The sequence below is a fragment of the Aureobasidium melanogenum genome, assembly GCF_000721775.1.
Source record: "Aureobasidium melanogenum CBS 110374 unplaced genomic scaffold scaffold_12, whole genome shotgun sequence".
NCBI classification, from domain to species: domain Eukaryota; kingdom Fungi; phylum Ascomycota; class Dothideomycetes; order Dothideales; family Saccotheciaceae; genus Aureobasidium; species Aureobasidium melanogenum.
The window spans coordinates 653,766-670,429 of record NW_024470064.1 but is presented as its reverse complement, the minus strand read 5'-3'; the positions used below and the strand labels follow the sequence as shown (position 1 = coordinate 670,429).

The 16,664-nt window shown below is 50.2% G+C and overlaps 9 protein-coding genes across 9 annotated transcripts; 6 read left to right on the top strand and 3 right to left on the bottom strand.

Annotated features, from left to right (window-relative positions):
* Positions 1 to 98: 98 nt before the first annotated feature.
* On the top strand, positions 99 to 1,287 carry M437DRAFT_75939 (glycosyl hydrolase; the record flags this gene model as incomplete). The annotated part of the gene is made up of 2 exons (XM_041026517.1): positions 99 to 246; positions 299 to 1,287. 2 exons carry the CDS (start codon positions 99 to 101, stop codon positions 1,285 to 1,287), a joined length of 1,137 nt encoding a protein of 378 aa, XP_040879342.1.
* A 110-nt stretch (positions 1,288 to 1,397) lies between these two features.
* M437DRAFT_75938 (glucoamylase precursor) lies at positions 1,398 to 3,431 on the bottom strand (the record flags this gene model as incomplete). The annotated part of the gene is made up of 3 exons (XM_041026516.1): positions 1,398 to 1,812; positions 1,866 to 1,916; positions 1,966 to 3,431. 3 exons carry the CDS (start codon positions 3,429 to 3,431, stop codon positions 1,398 to 1,400), a joined length of 1,932 nt encoding a protein of 643 aa, XP_040879341.1.
* A 267-nt stretch (positions 3,432 to 3,698) lies between these two features.
* Positions 3,699 to 4,636, top strand: M437DRAFT_66735 (uncharacterized protein; the record flags this gene model as incomplete). The annotated part of the gene is made up of 3 exons (XM_041024813.1): positions 3,699 to 3,927; positions 4,275 to 4,510; positions 4,559 to 4,636. 3 exons carry the CDS (start codon positions 3,699 to 3,701, stop codon positions 4,634 to 4,636), a joined length of 543 nt encoding a protein of 180 aa, XP_040879340.1.
* Positions 4,637 to 5,608: 972 nt separating this feature from the next.
* M437DRAFT_75937 (uncharacterized protein) lies at positions 5,609 to 6,885 on the top strand (the record flags this gene model as incomplete). Its single annotated transcript, XM_041026515.1, has 2 exons — positions 5,609 to 6,187; positions 6,238 to 6,885. The coding sequence occupies 2 exons, from the start codon at positions 5,609 to 5,611 to the stop codon at positions 6,883 to 6,885; spliced, it is 1,227 nt and encodes a 408-aa protein (XP_040879339.1).
* A 408-nt stretch (positions 6,886 to 7,293) lies between these two features.
* On the top strand, positions 7,294 to 8,382 carry M437DRAFT_50269 (uncharacterized protein; the record flags this gene model as incomplete). The annotated part of the gene is made up of 1 exon (XM_041021978.1): positions 7,294 to 8,382. One exon carries the CDS (start codon positions 7,294 to 7,296, stop codon positions 8,380 to 8,382), a length of 1,089 nt encoding a protein of 362 aa, XP_040879338.1.
* A 92-nt stretch (positions 8,383 to 8,474) lies between these two features.
* M437DRAFT_50325 (uncharacterized protein) lies at positions 8,475 to 9,443 on the bottom strand (the record flags this gene model as incomplete). The annotated part of the gene is made up of 1 exon (XM_041021985.1): positions 8,475 to 9,443. The coding sequence occupies one exon, from the start codon at positions 9,441 to 9,443 to the stop codon at positions 8,475 to 8,477; it is 969 nt and encodes a 322-aa protein (XP_040879337.1).
* A 220-nt stretch (positions 9,444 to 9,663) lies between these two features.
* Positions 9,664 to 10,941, top strand: M437DRAFT_66731 (WD40 repeat-like protein; the record flags this gene model as incomplete). Its single annotated transcript, XM_041024812.1, has 1 exon — positions 9,664 to 10,941. The coding sequence occupies one exon, from the start codon at positions 9,664 to 9,666 to the stop codon at positions 10,939 to 10,941; it is 1,278 nt and encodes a 425-aa protein (XP_040879336.1).
* A 1,213-nt stretch (positions 10,942 to 12,154) lies between these two features.
* On the bottom strand, positions 12,155 to 14,581 carry M437DRAFT_50127 (Neutral/alkaline nonlysosomal ceramidase; the record flags this gene model as incomplete). The annotated part of the gene is made up of 2 exons (XM_041021955.1): positions 12,155 to 12,250; positions 12,329 to 14,581. 2 exons carry the CDS (start codon positions 14,579 to 14,581, stop codon positions 12,155 to 12,157), a joined length of 2,349 nt encoding a protein of 782 aa, XP_040879335.1.
* A 303-nt stretch (positions 14,582 to 14,884) lies between these two features.
* Positions 14,885 to 15,805, top strand: M437DRAFT_50074 (cysteine proteinase; the record flags this gene model as incomplete). Its single annotated transcript, XM_041021941.1, has 1 exon — positions 14,885 to 15,805. The coding sequence occupies one exon, from the start codon at positions 14,885 to 14,887 to the stop codon at positions 15,803 to 15,805; it is 921 nt and encodes a 306-aa protein (XP_040879334.1).
* Between the last annotated feature and the right edge of the window lie 859 nt (positions 15,806 to 16,664).

Here is a 16,664-nt window from a genome sequence, read left to right as displayed (position 1 = left end):
CTGGCTAAAGCTGGTTATATTCGCTCCCGTCCTGTCTTATCGTTGCTTCGCATTGGGTTGTAGAGGATTTGGTGATAGATAAGAAAGAACAACCCACTATGCCTACTACCTTGCGTCTTCATGGCTATGAAGCCACCGACATTCATCGCTACATTGAGCTGTTGATCCACAATCTCGTAAATATCAAAGACACAACTGGCCGTTTCCTACTGAAGCTTGACGATGGTCGTATAATCGATACAAAAGGTCGGCAATTCTGCAAACCTATTTCACTCGTCAGCACACTGACAAACCCCAGGCTGGAATGATTGGGAATGGACTCACGGCATCGGCCTTTACGGTCTGTACCAATACCACGCCTTGACAGGCTCAGCATCCGCACTGTCAGTAATTCAACAATGGTTCCAAGGTCGCCTCGCCGAAGGCACTACTAAGAACATCAACACAATGTCGCCTTTCCTGACACTAGCCTATCTGTATGAAAAGAGTCGGGATACCACACACGAAGCCTGGCTAGACTCTTGGGCAGAGTGGGCAATGTACGATTTACCGCGCACACCCTACGGCGGTTTCCAGCATATCACTTATTCACACGAGAATCACTATGAGCTCTGGGATGACACTTTGATGATGACTGTTATGCCGCTCGCAAAGATCGGTCTCTTGTTCAACCGCCCTCACTACGTCGAAGAAGCAAAACATCAATTCATGCTCCATATCAAGTACTTGTTCGACACAAAGACAGGCCTATTTTTCCACGGCTGGAAGTTCGATGAGACCAGCCCCGGTGGTGTGGGGCACAACTTTGCAGAAGCTAGATGGGCAAGAGGAAACAGCTGGGTGACAATTGTGATTCCAGACTTCATCGAGTTGTTGAACTTGCCGAAGGGAGATGCATTGAGAACTCATCTCATCGACACTCTGGAGGCGCAATGTAAAGCTCTTACAAGATTACAGGGTGAGAATGGTACGTGGCGTACACTCCTCGACATCCCTACAAGTGAAGGCAGCTACGAGGAAGCCTCTGCAACAGCTGGATTTGCATACGGCATGTTGAAAGCCGTGCGGAAGCGATACATCAGCAAAGAATACGAGGCAGTCGCACTCAAAGCCGTAAAGGCTGTCATCAGGAACATTAGCGATGACGGAGAACTCCAAAACACGAGCTTCGGCACTGCCATGGGAAGTGATCTGCAGCACTATAAAGACATTCCAATCACGAGTATGCCATACGGACAAGCAATGGCAATGATGATGCTAGGTGAATTCTTGAGAGTCTTTGTCTAGGTGAATGCTATCAGTCTCGAAAAATCTAGCCACGGAAAATGCAATCAATACCGAGTGATGCTGCAAATGCCATAATTCCAAATCCATGCAACCGTTGCAACACAAGTAGACTATTCATATGCCAGAGCTGCAATCTTCTGGACGTAGCTTTCGTCGCCTGATAGAGCGGCACGGGCAAAAGCAGCAGTAAGAAGCGAAGCATAACTCCAGGTCAAGTCGGCTGCTCCCTGTGCAATACCATTGTTGCGATTGAACTCCTCGGCCAAGTTTCCGCCGGCCGCGGTGTGATATTTGATGCGCCGGATGTATGCGTCACCCCATCCCTTCAAGCTGGCAATTACAGAGGCAAATTCTTGAGTGTTGGAAGAGTAGGGTTTAGAGAGCTTCAGACCAGCCGCGGGCGCGTAGTATGCGAAGAAAGGCGCAGTGACATTGTTGACTGTCAGGCTGCCTGCGGTCTGTAACTCTGAAGCAACCGAGTAGAGGTACTGAGCCATGGTGGCGGTGGTCAAATACCACGGGTTGCTATTCTCATATCAGCTTATGCTATCCGACACTTTTCAGAGTAGTCGACTTACCCTCCATTGGACGAAGTGCCTACACCGTTGTAGACGTCTTCGGGATAACGGCTAGAGATTTTGTCAGCATATACCTGGATCGCAGCTGCGAGATGCTTACCCGATAGGAATACCAAGAGGAAGACCGTTCGAGGCTTTCGTTACATTGGCAATTGGATAGACATCGAGGAAGCTGGTGGAGATCTTCAGAGCCGACGCGAGCACTCTGTCATTGGTGTATGAGTATACATCATCACCAGCATACCCATGAATCACACCGAGGATGACCGCAATATCGATGAACGAGCTCTTGCCATGCAACACAGGGCCGTACTCGTAGAGGATGAGCTTTCTGTTTGGGCTCCAGAACTGGTCGAGTGTGGCAGTTAGTTGAATGGCAGCAGATGAGAGCGTATCGCTGGTTGCTCCATCACCAAGCATGGTTGCGAACTTGGCACCCATGACCAAGGCACGGCGTTGGACGAGACGTGTGTAAAAGTGGGTGCTTTCCTCCTCTTCCCACAGATCAAAGCTGGGCGAGCTCCAGTTGCTGGCCACAAAGAGCAAGTCTTTGAGGACTGGCGCCTCCTGAGGGTTGGATGTCGAATTATAAATGCGATCGCGGACAGAAGACAAGCTTCCACCTTTTTTCATGTAATCATTGGCGAACTCCATGAGTGTGATCGCCGCGGTCGCGGGTCCATCGTTCTGAGGTCGGCCCCAAGGACCGGTAAAGGCAGTATTGTTCAGGTAGAATTTGGGCTCTCCGAGGCCCGCGAATGTGAGCGACGGATCGGTCTGTTCGACAGCTCTACCTTGTGCATAATGGAAGAGCATGTCTTTGTACTTGCGGGTCAACTTGTCGACCCTGGATGCTGCGTACAGAGATTGGACAACATCCATGGTCAAAGACGAATCGCGGACCCAATCATATTCGTAGTCTGGAAGCTTCTGGTCATAGGAAGGGCCTGACCGAGCGGCAACTACAGTGCCTTTGACAGCGCCATCAATGTCGGGATTGATGTTCAGGAACATGTGTGTCTTCGAGAAGTCGGCCTGTGAGCCATTGCTGGGAGCCAGCCAGGCAGTGATATCATCGGAGAAACCGCTTGGAGATGCGTAAGGTGATGGAATGGCCGCAGGAGCAGGAGGGGGGCTGCCACTGGCCTTGACAGCGAGCTGCAATTGTTGTACATAGGTCTGCCCAATGTCCGTAGCCTGGTAGGTAAGGTTCAAAAGCTCAGTGAGGCCATCGAGGTAGACCGGGGTATTTGCACTCCAGAACTCATAGTTGGTATCTGGAATACTCGAGTTGTAGCCGAGGGAGACTGATGTCAAGGGTGTAGAAACACCCTGGCTGTCTGTGTAGTACAAAGTGACCACTTTGTTGTAATTAACATTGGCGATGTAGACTGAAACATCCAGGCTGCCACCGCAGTACGAGTAAGAATGCAGGGCGACATTGGTGTTATTCGGCACGGATGCTTGCACTGTCGTGGTCTGACAAGCAGTGTTTTGAGCGACCAATGTAGAGGGACAAAAGGCCAGCAGGGCGCCCAAGGGTGCGGCAGTGTTCTTGAACAACATACCGCAGGATGAGTTGAGCACCATCTGCAATGCTTGCGATCCCAGCATCTTGTATATCAATGTTCGAATGCACCTTCCCGTAACGCACTGTAGCTTTCGCCCTATCCAGACTATCGGTCTAATTGTCGGAAATTACATGCATGCAGTGAGAGCTGCAAACAAGCGCGAGGGCGGGGTTTTGTCTTCTTCCTTCCTTTTCGACCACTAATCACGCCTTTGTCCTGCACCTGGTCACACGCAAGAGGCAGGTGGTCGCCCGCAGTCAACATGCACGAACCACTTTCAATGACGCTTAAGCTTTCCCCGCACGCGTTCTCCACGCGGATTGCGCCACGTACGGCTCTTGATGGCTTCTGTAGCCATCATGATAGCAACAGCCCCGGTACCATGAGACATTGGACGCGTCTGACATCAACATCGAACACGAACCACTGCAATCAGGACAGTTCCCTTCTGGACTCTCAGCAAGCAGTATGTGAAGTTCTCATTCCTCTTGGTGAGACGCGTGAAAGAGTGGCCAGTACAACTCTCGAAACGCAAGCAAGGACTAAGCATGACTGCGCGGAACCTCGACGAGAAAAGCACTTCAGACGTCTGACTACCTTACATGTATCTTTTTCTGCGCCTTCACAACCAAATGAAGGGAGTCAATCAAGACGAGTATTTTTGATCAGAGATTCAATTTGCAGATATACCCAAATTTCCTGAACAAAAGACAAAGTAGCGATCAAACTCCTTCTTCTCAATCACTGCTCGAGTTGACAGACACGTCCGCTGATGACACCAGCGTCTGGCTCTGATTACCCTCTTCACTAACAGCTGTCTTCTCCTGTTCTGCCTTAGCCAGCGGATCATTGATCTCTTTCGTCTCTGGCGGAGAACTGATCCCAGGTCCCAACTCGCGTGGCGTAATTGGGGGTCTTGCATCTGTTATTGGCCAGGCTGCACGTGGAGAAAAGCAAGGCTCGGAGTGGGACCGCTGTGCAGCAGAAAATGCTCAAAGACAGCAGGGTCCAAGACGTGAGAAGAAGGGCATCGTTTCCACACCAATTCGCACATACAAAGAATTGTTGGCAAAGGTAAGTCTATCGTTCACGTCGATCTTCGCATGATTAACATGCCGGCAGAACGTGTTGTATCTCATGGTTGTCAACATGCCTTCAGAGGAAGAAATGGCAGCAGCAAGAGCGGCAGTCATGGTTTGAGGAGTGGTATTGCAGTGCAGCTCATCAACAAATTGAATTCCATCATGGAAGTGTTTTCTGAGGCCATCAAGGTTGTGCGAGTCATGGATATGTGCAACTCAACATATCAAGACATCTGTCTGGGGAAGCGACTATCTTGCAAGATCCTCCCAACTCATCCTTGCTCCTTGGGATGATACACAATCGTCATCAAAAAATAGTCATATCAGGCATAACGCACGTAAAAGAGGATGAGTTAAAAGAGCGAAGACAGCCTTCGTAAACTTAATTCGTGCGTTACGTAGTCTCGTACGTTTCAAGTTCAAAATCGATCCTTCTCTCTTTAGCGATCTCATGACTTATTACTTTCGCTACTCAAGAGCGCCTCCGCTCTTGCAAACCAGGTCAACATGACAATTTATAAGGAGCTCTTGCCGAGGCTGCATGATTATTATAGGAGTCCCAAGCTCAGTTCGGCGTTGCTTGACACGCTTGGCAGGGCACCCCAGAAAATGCCCCCTAAACTATCAACCCCTTTTGTATCCCATCTCGCATTATTGCATTGTCCTTCTGCCAACGATATGATCTTGGCAGTAGATTGTTGGTGCCCTGTTGCTTGTTCTGCCCTCTGACATTCGCAATGGCGTGAGACAAATCCTTCGCGTACCAGACCTCAAAAGCTAGCTTTGAAGATCAAGAAGCGAAGGAACAAGGTGTTGTTGATTTACGGATCTCGGTGCCATGGACACCGCTCAAGTCAGTTCATCAAGGCTTAGGGGCCTCGCGGCTTTGATGCATCTGGAGTGGGTCATTTCCTAGGCAGCTGTATTCTTCAAACCTCATTACGTATGGAATACGGGGCCCCTCAATTTTGAAAGGGCTTCCTCCAAGCCTCAAACGGTTTCCAGGGACATCACTCCTTTCAGCGCTTTCTAAGGGTGATTTCCTCCTGCGGTATGGCAGTCATTGGCTGTGGTAGTTCTCTATGAAATTATGCTGCTGATGCGATTGAATCGACGTCGTCTATTTCGAAGAATCAGTCTACGCTACTTGATTGTAGCTCTAAACCTCATCGTCGTCCTTGCCCTGGTTGAGGCATTCAATATACACTCAGCACTTGAACAAGCCTCCTTGGAGGAGCCCAACGCATTTGGACAGCAGAAGATCTTCATCGTCGGAATCCACTGGAACAACGAAAACATTCTACGAGACCATTGGATACCTGCTGTGGTCGCTCTGGCCAAGGACATCGGACCGCAAAATGTCTTCGTCAGTATCTACGAAAGCGGGAGTTACGACAATACGAAAGCGGTGTTACAGTGGCTGGATCATGCGCTCGAGGAGAATGGCATACCCAGAAGAGTGATACTCGATGAGACGACGCATGCTGATGAAATCACCAAACCCCTGGGCGACAGCGGGTGGATTGAGACACCGAATGGAACAACACAATTGCGCCGTATACCATATCTGGCTAAGTCACGAAACATAGCAATGGAGCCTTTGTATGAGCTGCAAGACACCAATGTTGTGTTTGACAAGATTCTCTTCCTCAATGATGTCGTGTTCACGGTAAGGTCATGTTCAAATCACATAGAAAAGTCTTGCTGACTGTGTGTCAGACTCCAGATGTCCAAAAGTTGATCTCCACTAGAGATGGGGACTATGCTGCAGCCTGCGCTCTGGACTTCTCCAAACCACCTGCCTTCTACGACACCTTCGCCCTTCGAGATTCTGAGGGCCACGAAGCTGCCACAACAGCATGGCCATACTTCCGCTCACGAGCATCCCGAGAAGCCTTGAAGCACGGCAAACCAACACCGGTGGAAAGTTGCTGGAATGGCATTGTTGCCATGAACGCAAAGCCATTCTACCAAACCCCTCGATTGATTTTCCGAGGCGTGTCAGACTCTCTGGCGAAGTTGCATGTCGAGGGCTCGGAGTGCTGTCTCATTCACACGGATAACCCTCTCAGTGCGGAACGGGGTGTTTGGGTGAATCCAAATGTGCGAGTGGGCTATAATGAGCGTGCTTACAGAGAGGTAAATCCAGAGGGGTTGAGGGCGTGGATGTCTGTTTTCTCTATTGCGCGAGGCCTTTGGACCAATAGGTTATTGCGGTGGTCTACATCTCCTTGGTTCAAGGAGAGGGAGATGAGACGCCGCGTAGACCAGTGGAAGGAGAAACATCCCGAAGGCCACGAAACAGGGTCTTCATGCTTGATAAACGAGATGCAAATCTTGACATGGTACGGCTGGGCTCATGTATAGCATACCACACATCAAACAAGACCAGACTTTCTAGACAACATTGCAGCCCAACCAAAGAACCCAAAGAGCCGATTCCCGTAAGAAACTATCCATAAATGCATGAAGCTTAGCTTAAACCCAGTTCATCTTCCTAGTGACGCGTCGAGTCACAAGGTCAGAAGGTATAACCATACTCTATCTTTAGGTGTGGCTTGGACATTCAGCTGCCTAGACCACTTCAGCCTTGGTGCCAATGTGCCAATTCAGTCTCATTAAATTAAGCCACACTTTAAATTGATGGCCAGGTCAAACAACATTCGTCCATGTCAGGAGAAAATGGCCAAAGCAAACAACATCCATTCATATCGTGAGAAGATGTGGGCGAAGAGGTGGACGCGGCGTCAGAGTCGCACCTTGTCGTCTGCTGTAATGCTGTTAGCCATCATTGGACTCTGGATCATAATCGACCACGAGCTCTCACGAGACCGCTATTTATCAATCGACCTCATTGACTTCTCCTCTCATTCAGGCACGCACGAAGCATCTATTCTGTTACCAAACGAAGCAGAGTCAATATGCCATAACAATGGCTTTGCTCCTCTGAGTGCACAGCACAGCAGGAGGAAGATCTACGACCTGGTCCTCATATCCACAGAACTAGATTGGTTAGAAATACGCCTGCACACCCTCTCACCCCACATCGACTACTTCGTCATCATCGAATCGCCCACAACATTCACTGGAAAGCCCAAACCCCTCTACCTGCAACAAAACTGGGATTTGTTCAAAGAGTTTCACCACAAGATTATTTATCGTGTTGTGGAAGATCGGGCTCAAAGCCGATGGATCTGGGATCATGAGGATTATTTGAGGAATGCGCTGTTCACGGCGGTGTTTCCTGGGTTGGACGGAACGGAACAAGAGGCGAAGGATGGGGATGTGTTGATTGTGAGTGATATGGATGAGATTGTTAGGCCTGAGGTCATGCTTGTGCTGCGACATTGCGATATTCCGACTCGCTTGACGCTGCGTACGCAATTTTACTATTACTCGTTCCAATGGCGGCATCGAGGACCGCAGTGGGGACATCCTGATGTCACGATATATCGAGGTCAACAGACGATTCTGCCAAACGATCTTCGACAAGGGCTGCTAGGGAGTGGATGGATGCCCATTGCTGCAATGCGTCGCTGGTGGAACAGAGCCACGCTTTGGAACGCAGGCTGGCATTGCTCTAGTTGTTTCGCGACGGTGGCCGAGATGCACACCAAGATGCAGAGTTTTTCTCATCAGAACTGGAATACTGAAGAAAATCGTGACTTGCGCATTATGATCGACCGAGTCCGGCATGGTCTGGATCTGTTTGGCAGAGCAGATGAGCTGTATGACAGGACCGAGGACAACAAAGACGTGCCGTCTTATATCACTGCACAATATGAGCAGAAGGGGAGGTTCAAGTATCTCTTGGATCGCGATGGAGAAGACGCAGGCTTTGATGATGTCTCGCCTGCCACTTAGCATGATATCTACTTTCATCATCATTCGTCCTTTTGCTCGTAATGAGGTTATCGTTCATTTGTTCTGTCATTACCACGCAAGTGTACCTGCAGTCAACCCGGCAGATGTCCAGCGGCGATGATCCAGCCATGAACCAGCTGCTCTCTTACTTCTGAGTCAGTATGCAAGAATACCTCGGCCAGATTCGGATCTGCAAAGTGCTTCACGGCGATAGCTCTTTGTCTGGCGGGCAAGGATGAGAAAGTAGCTTTGAAGAGGGCAGTTGCAGCTGCCACCGGAGAGACCTGCGAGGTGTTGCCGTAGTATGCTCGTACGGTATCATAGGGTTTTGGTTCCGCAGGCAACGGTTCACCCATGAGAATACGTTTAGCTTGGTTGGAGAGCGTCGACTCAGCCGGCCGCTTGGCAGCTGTTTGAGGTGTAGATACGTATTGAGGGCTGTGAGGGATGTTGGCAGTGGTGTCTGGCAGAGTATTCTGTTGATCAAGAACTCGACTAGATGGTCGCTCCGCTACAGACTCGTAGGGAGAGTGTGGTAAAGGAACAGATTGGCCATTGGCAGCAGTGACTTCGGCAGGTCGAGGTGCGGATTCTGAAGTCAAGCGCTGCTGGACAAGATGTTCAGGATCGAATAGATCAGTCAACTCTTCATAATGCCTCAGAGGCAGAGCCCGGAATTTTCTGGCATTGGGATCCTGGTCTTTGTAGTAGCTCTCCAGGACATCATCAGTGTTTGTAGGCAGGCCACTTGGTAAACGTGGCCATGGCATAGCAAGCAGATTCACGTAACTACGCCAGTCGTTCCTCAAAGCGCCCAACTTGTTCTTCATACGGATGTCGTCACACAAATCAGGTTGATATGATTTTTCCTTGATAATCTCGGCGACGCGTTTATATGCGTCTTTGGTAAAGCCAGAAGGGACATTCTTGGTCGGAGGGCCTTGCATGCTCTTCATGGTAGCAATGAAAGTCACTTCCATGTCGTTTGTCCATTTTAGCTGTGAGCGTGATGGTTTTGAAGCGCTGGGCGAGTCCACAGAGATGGAAGCGTCAGGGTCCATGGTTGGAGTAAGACGTGTATAGAGACAAACAGGTTTTCGGAGAAGTCGAGGAAAGAGCTGGATTGTGCCAAAATTTGCGTCGTCGCGGCCCAGCTTGAGGCAGATTGCGGCTTCGGGTCAGGGTCGCTGACGTACTTGGGGATAATTCGCAACAGTCACAATCTCGACTCGAAATCAACGCAATTGTCGTAGCTTGGACAAGCCTCAATTGACACACAACATGACCTCGAAACCAACGATTGCGCCACTGGCGACTCTGACACCAGCTTCCAACACACGCACATGGCTCTCGTCGCCGCACCCGAACCTCCCTATCGTCGCAACAGCATGCAGTGACCGCAGTGTGCGCGTCTACTCACTCAACTCTTTCAACCTCGTCAGTAACATCACTGGTGGTCACAAACGTTCCGTCCGCAGTGTTGCATGGAAACCCGACAGCGGCACCTCTGCTACCGGCGAGAGTGTACTTGCGACTGGCAGTTTTGACGCCAGCGCCGGCATCTGGAGACGATGGGAGGGCAACAGCGGCAAGGTCAACAAATCAGAAGACAACGAAGTCGACTTCACAAAAGACGGAGGTGGTGACGAGGATGACGAGTGGCGCTTCGCTGTCGTGCTTGACGGCCACGAGTCCGAGATCAAGAGTCTGGCATTTAGTCCTACCTCGCCATTGCTCGCGACCTGCAGTCGCGATAAGAGTGTTTGGATCTGGGAAGAGCTGGAAGATGATAACTTTGAAACTGTCGCTGTTTTGCAAGAGCACGAGGGCGATGTCAAGTGTGTGTGCTGGCACCCCTCGGAAGAACTCCTCGCCTCGTCCAGCTACGACGACAACATTCGCCTGTGGAGAGAAGACATTGACGATTGGGGCTGTTGCGCCGTACTCGCAGGCCACGGTGGTACAGTCTGGTGGGTAGAGTTTGAGGGTGCCACACGACCAGGTCTCAAAGCTACCACAGAGCAACAGCAAAGACTGCTCGAACTAAGAGAAGCCTCTGGTCCACGTCTAGCTAGTTGTTCCGACGATCTCAGCATCCGCGTCTGGCGCCGCATTCCCAGAGACAGGCCCAATGGCGCTCCTCAGACTGGTCCCAGAATGCCAAGTATCATAAAGACAAATACCATCGAGGAAGAATGGGTCCCTGAAGCCGCCTTGCCTCAACACCACGAACGCGCCATCTACTCTGTCTCATGGAGCAGAACTACTGGTCTCCTTGTCAGCGCGGGTAGTGACGGCAAAATCATCGTCTATAAGGAGCAATGGGCTGCCGACAATGCATCAACACAAATAGAGACAACAGATGGCCCTAAGGAAATCGCAAAGACGGAATGGGTTGTTATGGCTGAAGTCGAAAATGCGCACGACGTCTTTGAAATCAACCACGTCTGTTGGGCTAAGCGAAGCGATGCTGGCCGTCGTAGTGATGATGAGGAGATTATCATCAGCACTGGCGATGATGGTGAAGTGCGTGTTTGGACACTCGAGAACTTCTCATGATACTTTCTCGAGATGAGCTAGGGTATCAGCTCCCTGGCTTTCACAACATTTCTTCATTGCCGGGCGATCTTTGCCCTCAGATGTGTTGCAACCAGCAGCCATGTCTGAAACAGCTTCGACACATCTCGTGCTTCGAGGCTAGAAGAGTTTCGGCGCACTACAAGTCTATGCAGGAAAGATTGAAAACACATAGTCGGATGTATGGGCGCAAACAATGCTGCGGACCTTGTTGTCCCGAAGCTACTGTCACGAAACGCAGGTATCATTGCCGAGACGGCTACGAAACGACTTCACCTCTGTATCTTATGACTTCACTTTGAAGACACATACCGAAGAACATAGAGAATACGCGTGTACATACATGTAATCATCCACGCCTCAGCTGTACCTTCAAGATCGTCAAAAGATATGTTCTTTTTCTGGTCAACCCGTAAACCTTGACTCGTCCTCCATGTTCCTTCCAACACTTTGTCACCATGTCCGTACACATGTTTCATGCGACCACACTCCAAACGTGTTTCCTCTCACCACGGTTGTTCGAAGACATTCTCATGCCCTTCAAACCCCCATTGCTCGCAGTCCCGCAGCTGATATAAGAGAGCCAATGTATATATAAACGGTACACAGTCGAAGTGCACCAGAGGGTCATCTGGACGTTTGCTCATCAGCACAAGCCATACTCATTGTTGTCACTTTCTCTTACTGCCAAAATCCAACGATCGTCCCACCCTAAAATTGATAATACTTGCCATCAGGAAGCCACGGTCCTCGAATCCACTTGACAGCTCTCATCTTCTCAACTTTACAATGCACTGCACCCTCTTGACCTCAACAACTCTATCCATCCTCTCCTTCCTCGCCGTCCCTATAACCGCAGCTCCAACCTCCAGCTCCTCTGCCTCCGTTCCAACCCCCTCGACAGCTCATCTACCAGGAGTTCCTCACGCGCCAAACCTCCATCCCTCCCAAGCTTCCCAATCGTCCCAACCCTCTCAAGTTCCAAGTGTCCAAGCCCGCAATGCAGCGCACTTGGAAAAACGCAATCTCGGTATGGAGCAATTGAAAGAACTGATGGTTGAGATGAAGAGAAACGGTGGTGGTGTAGAGAAGGGGGAAAGGGGGGATGAGGGGAGACGCAGGACAGCCAGGACAGAGATCAAAAACGGAAATACACAAGTAATTGACGAAAGCATACAAATACATCTCTACTAAATCACACAAGTTCAAACTCCCCACTGGTTCCCTCAAACCCACTGATCTTTCCTCCGATTCCCTTGCTATCTCCAAAGTACTTGATACGATACCTTCCCTTCAATTCCTTTTCCATCCCCTGTCTCTTCTGCAACTCAAGTTCAAGCTCAAGCTCTTGCTTACCCTCATTCTTCACATCAGCACGTCCCCAATCACCGACTTCCCAGCCCAACTCCCAAGAGATGGTGACTTGAGAAGTGGCAGCTGTGGTACTTGTTCTTTCCCATTCAAAAATTAGACTCCAGTCTTCGTCATCCCTGACGGTTTCCCAAGTGCCTTGAGAGGTGTATTTCTCGATTGCGGCAAAGGTAGATCCGAGATGGAGGTTGTTGCGGGGGTTGGCGGCTACGAAAGAGGCTTTGACGGTTGGAGATGAGGAGATGGCGTAGCGAGGTGATACATCGGTGACTACATCGCCGAAGGACTTGAAGAGAGGTGCGCGGTCAAAGACCACGGGAGAGATGAAACTTAGCGAGTTGTTTGTGTGGATGGGAGGATCAGGTCCCAGCTCCAATGTTGGCAGAGAAGGATGAGATGGTGGCGATAAGGGTGAGTTTGATACAGAAGAAGCTGAGAGGTAGGGTAGTCGGTGAAGTGTGACGTTGATGTAAGCAGCCAGGGTGTGTGGACCATATAGTGTGGAAGCTCCCTCATAGCGTTGAATAGAGTATTCCTCTTCGGTAGCAATGTAATGCGCATATGTGTTTGCTGGGCCGCCCAGGACGACTACGGGGTCCGCCGCATTGGGTGACTCGTCCCAGGCAGAGAGAGCGTGGCTCTGCAGTGCTTCTCTCCAGCGTCGTCCTGCCATGGTAGTGGCTTCACCCGGAGCTACAATGATCAGGAGTTGACCGACACGTAAGAGTTGAATGTCGACAACATTGGGCGTCCAGAGGTAGGGTTTCTCGGTCTCACCTACATCAAGCAAGATGGGTTTGGGGTACTGGCACGCAATCTGCTCTGGTCCAGGCGAGTGCAAGCTATTGCGAACCACAGCCCAGACTGGGCTTGCATTGGGGTCACCAGGATTGTTTTGCTTGAAGTCAAAGGCACCGGGACCGTCTGTAGTCCCAGCAGCGAATGAGTATCCCATCGCTGCTGGACATGTGTGAGCCGTCGAGCCGTTGCGCAAGATGACGGTTTGGTTCGACATGTCGACAAAGGTGTGTAGAGAGCGAACGACACTGCCCTGGATAGGTGTGAAGGTAGACTTGGCAGTCATTGATTCATAGGCCGAGCGAGCACCAAGATATTGTCTGCGACCAATCTCCCAAGCAGAAGCTGTACCTGCATCGTCCAGTCCCCAATGAGGACCGCGTCCATGGCAAGGGCCGTTCTTGCCAGCACAAAGACTTGTCTTGAAGTCACATTGCTTGCCCTCATCGGGACCAGATTCGCAGTAAGCTCCGTTAATGTTTGGAGAAGTGTCTCCGACATTTGCTTGTGAGAAGCCAGCAACAAAGCCATCAGCTGTCGAGTCTATCTGAGCAGCATGTTTTTCGAAGAGGTATGCTGCAACACCCTTGTTGTCACCAGTAATGAGGGTGTTATTGCCCAACATGGATGTACCGTGAACAGGGAACCAAGTTAAGACACCAATATCCTTCTTGTCGCTATTTCTTCGCAGCTTTAGAAGAGTCAGAGTCTTGTCAACGTTGTACTCATACTTGTCGCGTTCTTCTTTGGGATTAGCAAGATAGGCATAAGGACTGCGATTGATGTTTGCATCCTCGATATCAACAGAAGCAACAGATAGCTGACCAGGGCTCAGCGACTGATGAGCCTGCTTGATTGATTCAAGAGCACCGTCGACAATAGCTTGGTAACTTTGTTGGCTGAAACCTCGGCTAGTAATCTGAGGCAACAGATAATTCAACCAAGCGCCAGGACCAGAGTGAGAGTGAGTTCCGGTAACGGCAACATTCTGTCTTCCATAGGATTGATACTCAGGGCCGAGGTCTTTCAGACCCTCGAGGATACCATTACGGACGGCAGTATCACCGGATTGTGTGTCGAGAACAAGGTAGACAAAGCGATTACGAGGACTTTCTGTATCACCAAGAATAAAAGCACGAGAGTAAAGGCGCTGTCTTAGACCAGTTCCAAGTTGAGCAGGGTCAGCATAGCCCATGAGATTGATCTCGGTGACAGGACCGGTGATATCAGCCTTGCCGACGCCGACGAGGTAGTCATCCGAGGCAGATGGTTTGGTGAAGCTGTCAAATACATTTTGTGACGAAGGCTGATTCTTGAAAGGGTCATAGGAAGCTCTCCAGTGCCAGTAATCAAGTTCAGGAAGACCAAATGCATAGATGGCGGCGAAAATGGACGTCAAGACCAAGAAGGCGGCAGTCAAGGCAACAGAGACGCCGCTTCGATGTTGCGGCATGGTGGCGTTGGATGTTGGTATGAGCCCAGATCACACAGACATATTCTTATGATCAGATGATAGGGACAGTGAAAGTAAGATGGCCAAAGAGACGTACGACGATTCCAACGGGTGCCGGACAATGGTCGGACGTCATTGTTTAGTTTGTTATAAAGTGGTAGCGGGCGCAGCGGAAGGCGGTCCAAGATCCACCAAAGCTTCGTCGACGCTTTGCCCGCCGCGGCCATGACAAGCTCTCCACTGTTCTTTCGACACTCGGATTTACTACATCTGTCTCCCTCTGGGGTTCAACTGGCCTCAGTCATGGAAGAACTACAGCAGCGCCATCGCAAGGAAGCCAAAGACCTGCAATCAAGAATCACTCAAAAGAAAAAGGCTGCCACCAAGAAGACGCGCAAAGGTGTCAATGATGAATGCGACAATTTGGAACGAGACATGAAGGCCCGCCATCAGGAAGAGATCCGGGCCATGACTGCTCCTACCGATGGAGAAGCAGACGACAACGACACAGACAGAGACCAAGACGAATTGGCCGACCGCGCAGAAGCCCTCGAGATCGCTCCCCAAACCACAGATTCAAAACCAGAGCCCACATCCTCCGCACCACCAGATCCACCAATCGCCCCGGCACCCAAGAAGCAGAACCGCGCAAAAGCCCGCCTCGCCCGTCGCGCAGCCGAGCAAGAAGCCCTGATAGCCTCCGCCGCCGAAGAAGCCCAAGACATTCCCAACCTCAAAGCCGTCGAGCGCGAGAGTATGCTCAAACAGTTCGCTGCCCGCAAGCTCGCCGAGAAGGAAATCCGCGCCGATGGTCACTGCCTCTACTCTGCCATTGCCGACCAACTCCAACAACTGGAAATCCCCTTGGGCAGCGCGCCCTCTTCCACCCCAGACATTGCCAGCACACTCGAGCCCTACAAGATTGTGCGACAAGCTGCTGCAGAGTACATTGAAGCGCATCCAAATGACTTTACTCCGTTCCTGGAAGAGCCTCTGGACTACTACATCTACAAGATCAAGAATACTGGCGAGTGGGGTGGTCAACTCGAATTGATGGCTCTGGCAAAGAAATACGGCGTCGCTATCAGCGTGCTACAGGGCGATGGCAGAGTTGAAGAGATCAATCCGAGTGCTGAGGCCAACGACAAGCAACTGTGGTTGGCATACTACAGACATGGCTTTGGTCTTGGTGAGCACTACAACTCATTGCGCAAGGCTGGTTGAAAGGGCATCTTTCGCATGACTAGTTTTCACAATCATCCTGCTGGTGGCACTCTGCTTCATGACTGCATCCACGCAACAGACACGCACGAGCTTGGTCCGCTCTTCCACTCATCTCATTGAGATATGGCATGATGCCTTACCAAGAGATAGAGGTTGGCATCGGCACTCAATTTACGCATTGGCTCGAACCACCTAGTATGTCAAGCATCGCTGGACATACAGGTTGCTGGCCGTCCCCACTACGACAACGGCAGTCAATGAGGAGGATCTTGCACCTAGGAGCCCTAGTATGTAGGATAGGTACAGTTCAGTCTCTTCTCTGTACATAGATTATCCAAAACAGATTACATCGTCCACAGAGTTCTTGCATTCATCATCATCTAAGAACGAGATAAAACCATATCGTGTGCACGGACCAATTTTTGTAGTATCTCGTGTGACCCTGGTCTGATCTTCCATGTCACCAAATGATACCTAGACTAGCGAATGCGAACTTCTCCAAAGCACAATGAATGAGAAAAAGGGACCAATGACTAGACCAAACTTTTTATAAATAGTAGAAATGTAAAGTGTTCAATGTTGTCGCTTCAATTAGGAATTCTCGATAATGCTTGGAGGCTTGACAGATCCACTAGATGTGATGTATACATCACACGAAGGACCATTTTCAAGTTGACTGCTTTGGAGTACTCAGGCGAACCCAAATCAAGCAGAATAACACAAGACATCAAGTCTGAAATAAAGGGCTCAATATGTCGAGCAATTTGCGAATACACCGAATCAGCCGAGTTTCCTAAGCGATGTGATGAACAAGACCTTCTGCAGACAAAAAGAACAATCAAATTAATAACTTTCCTAT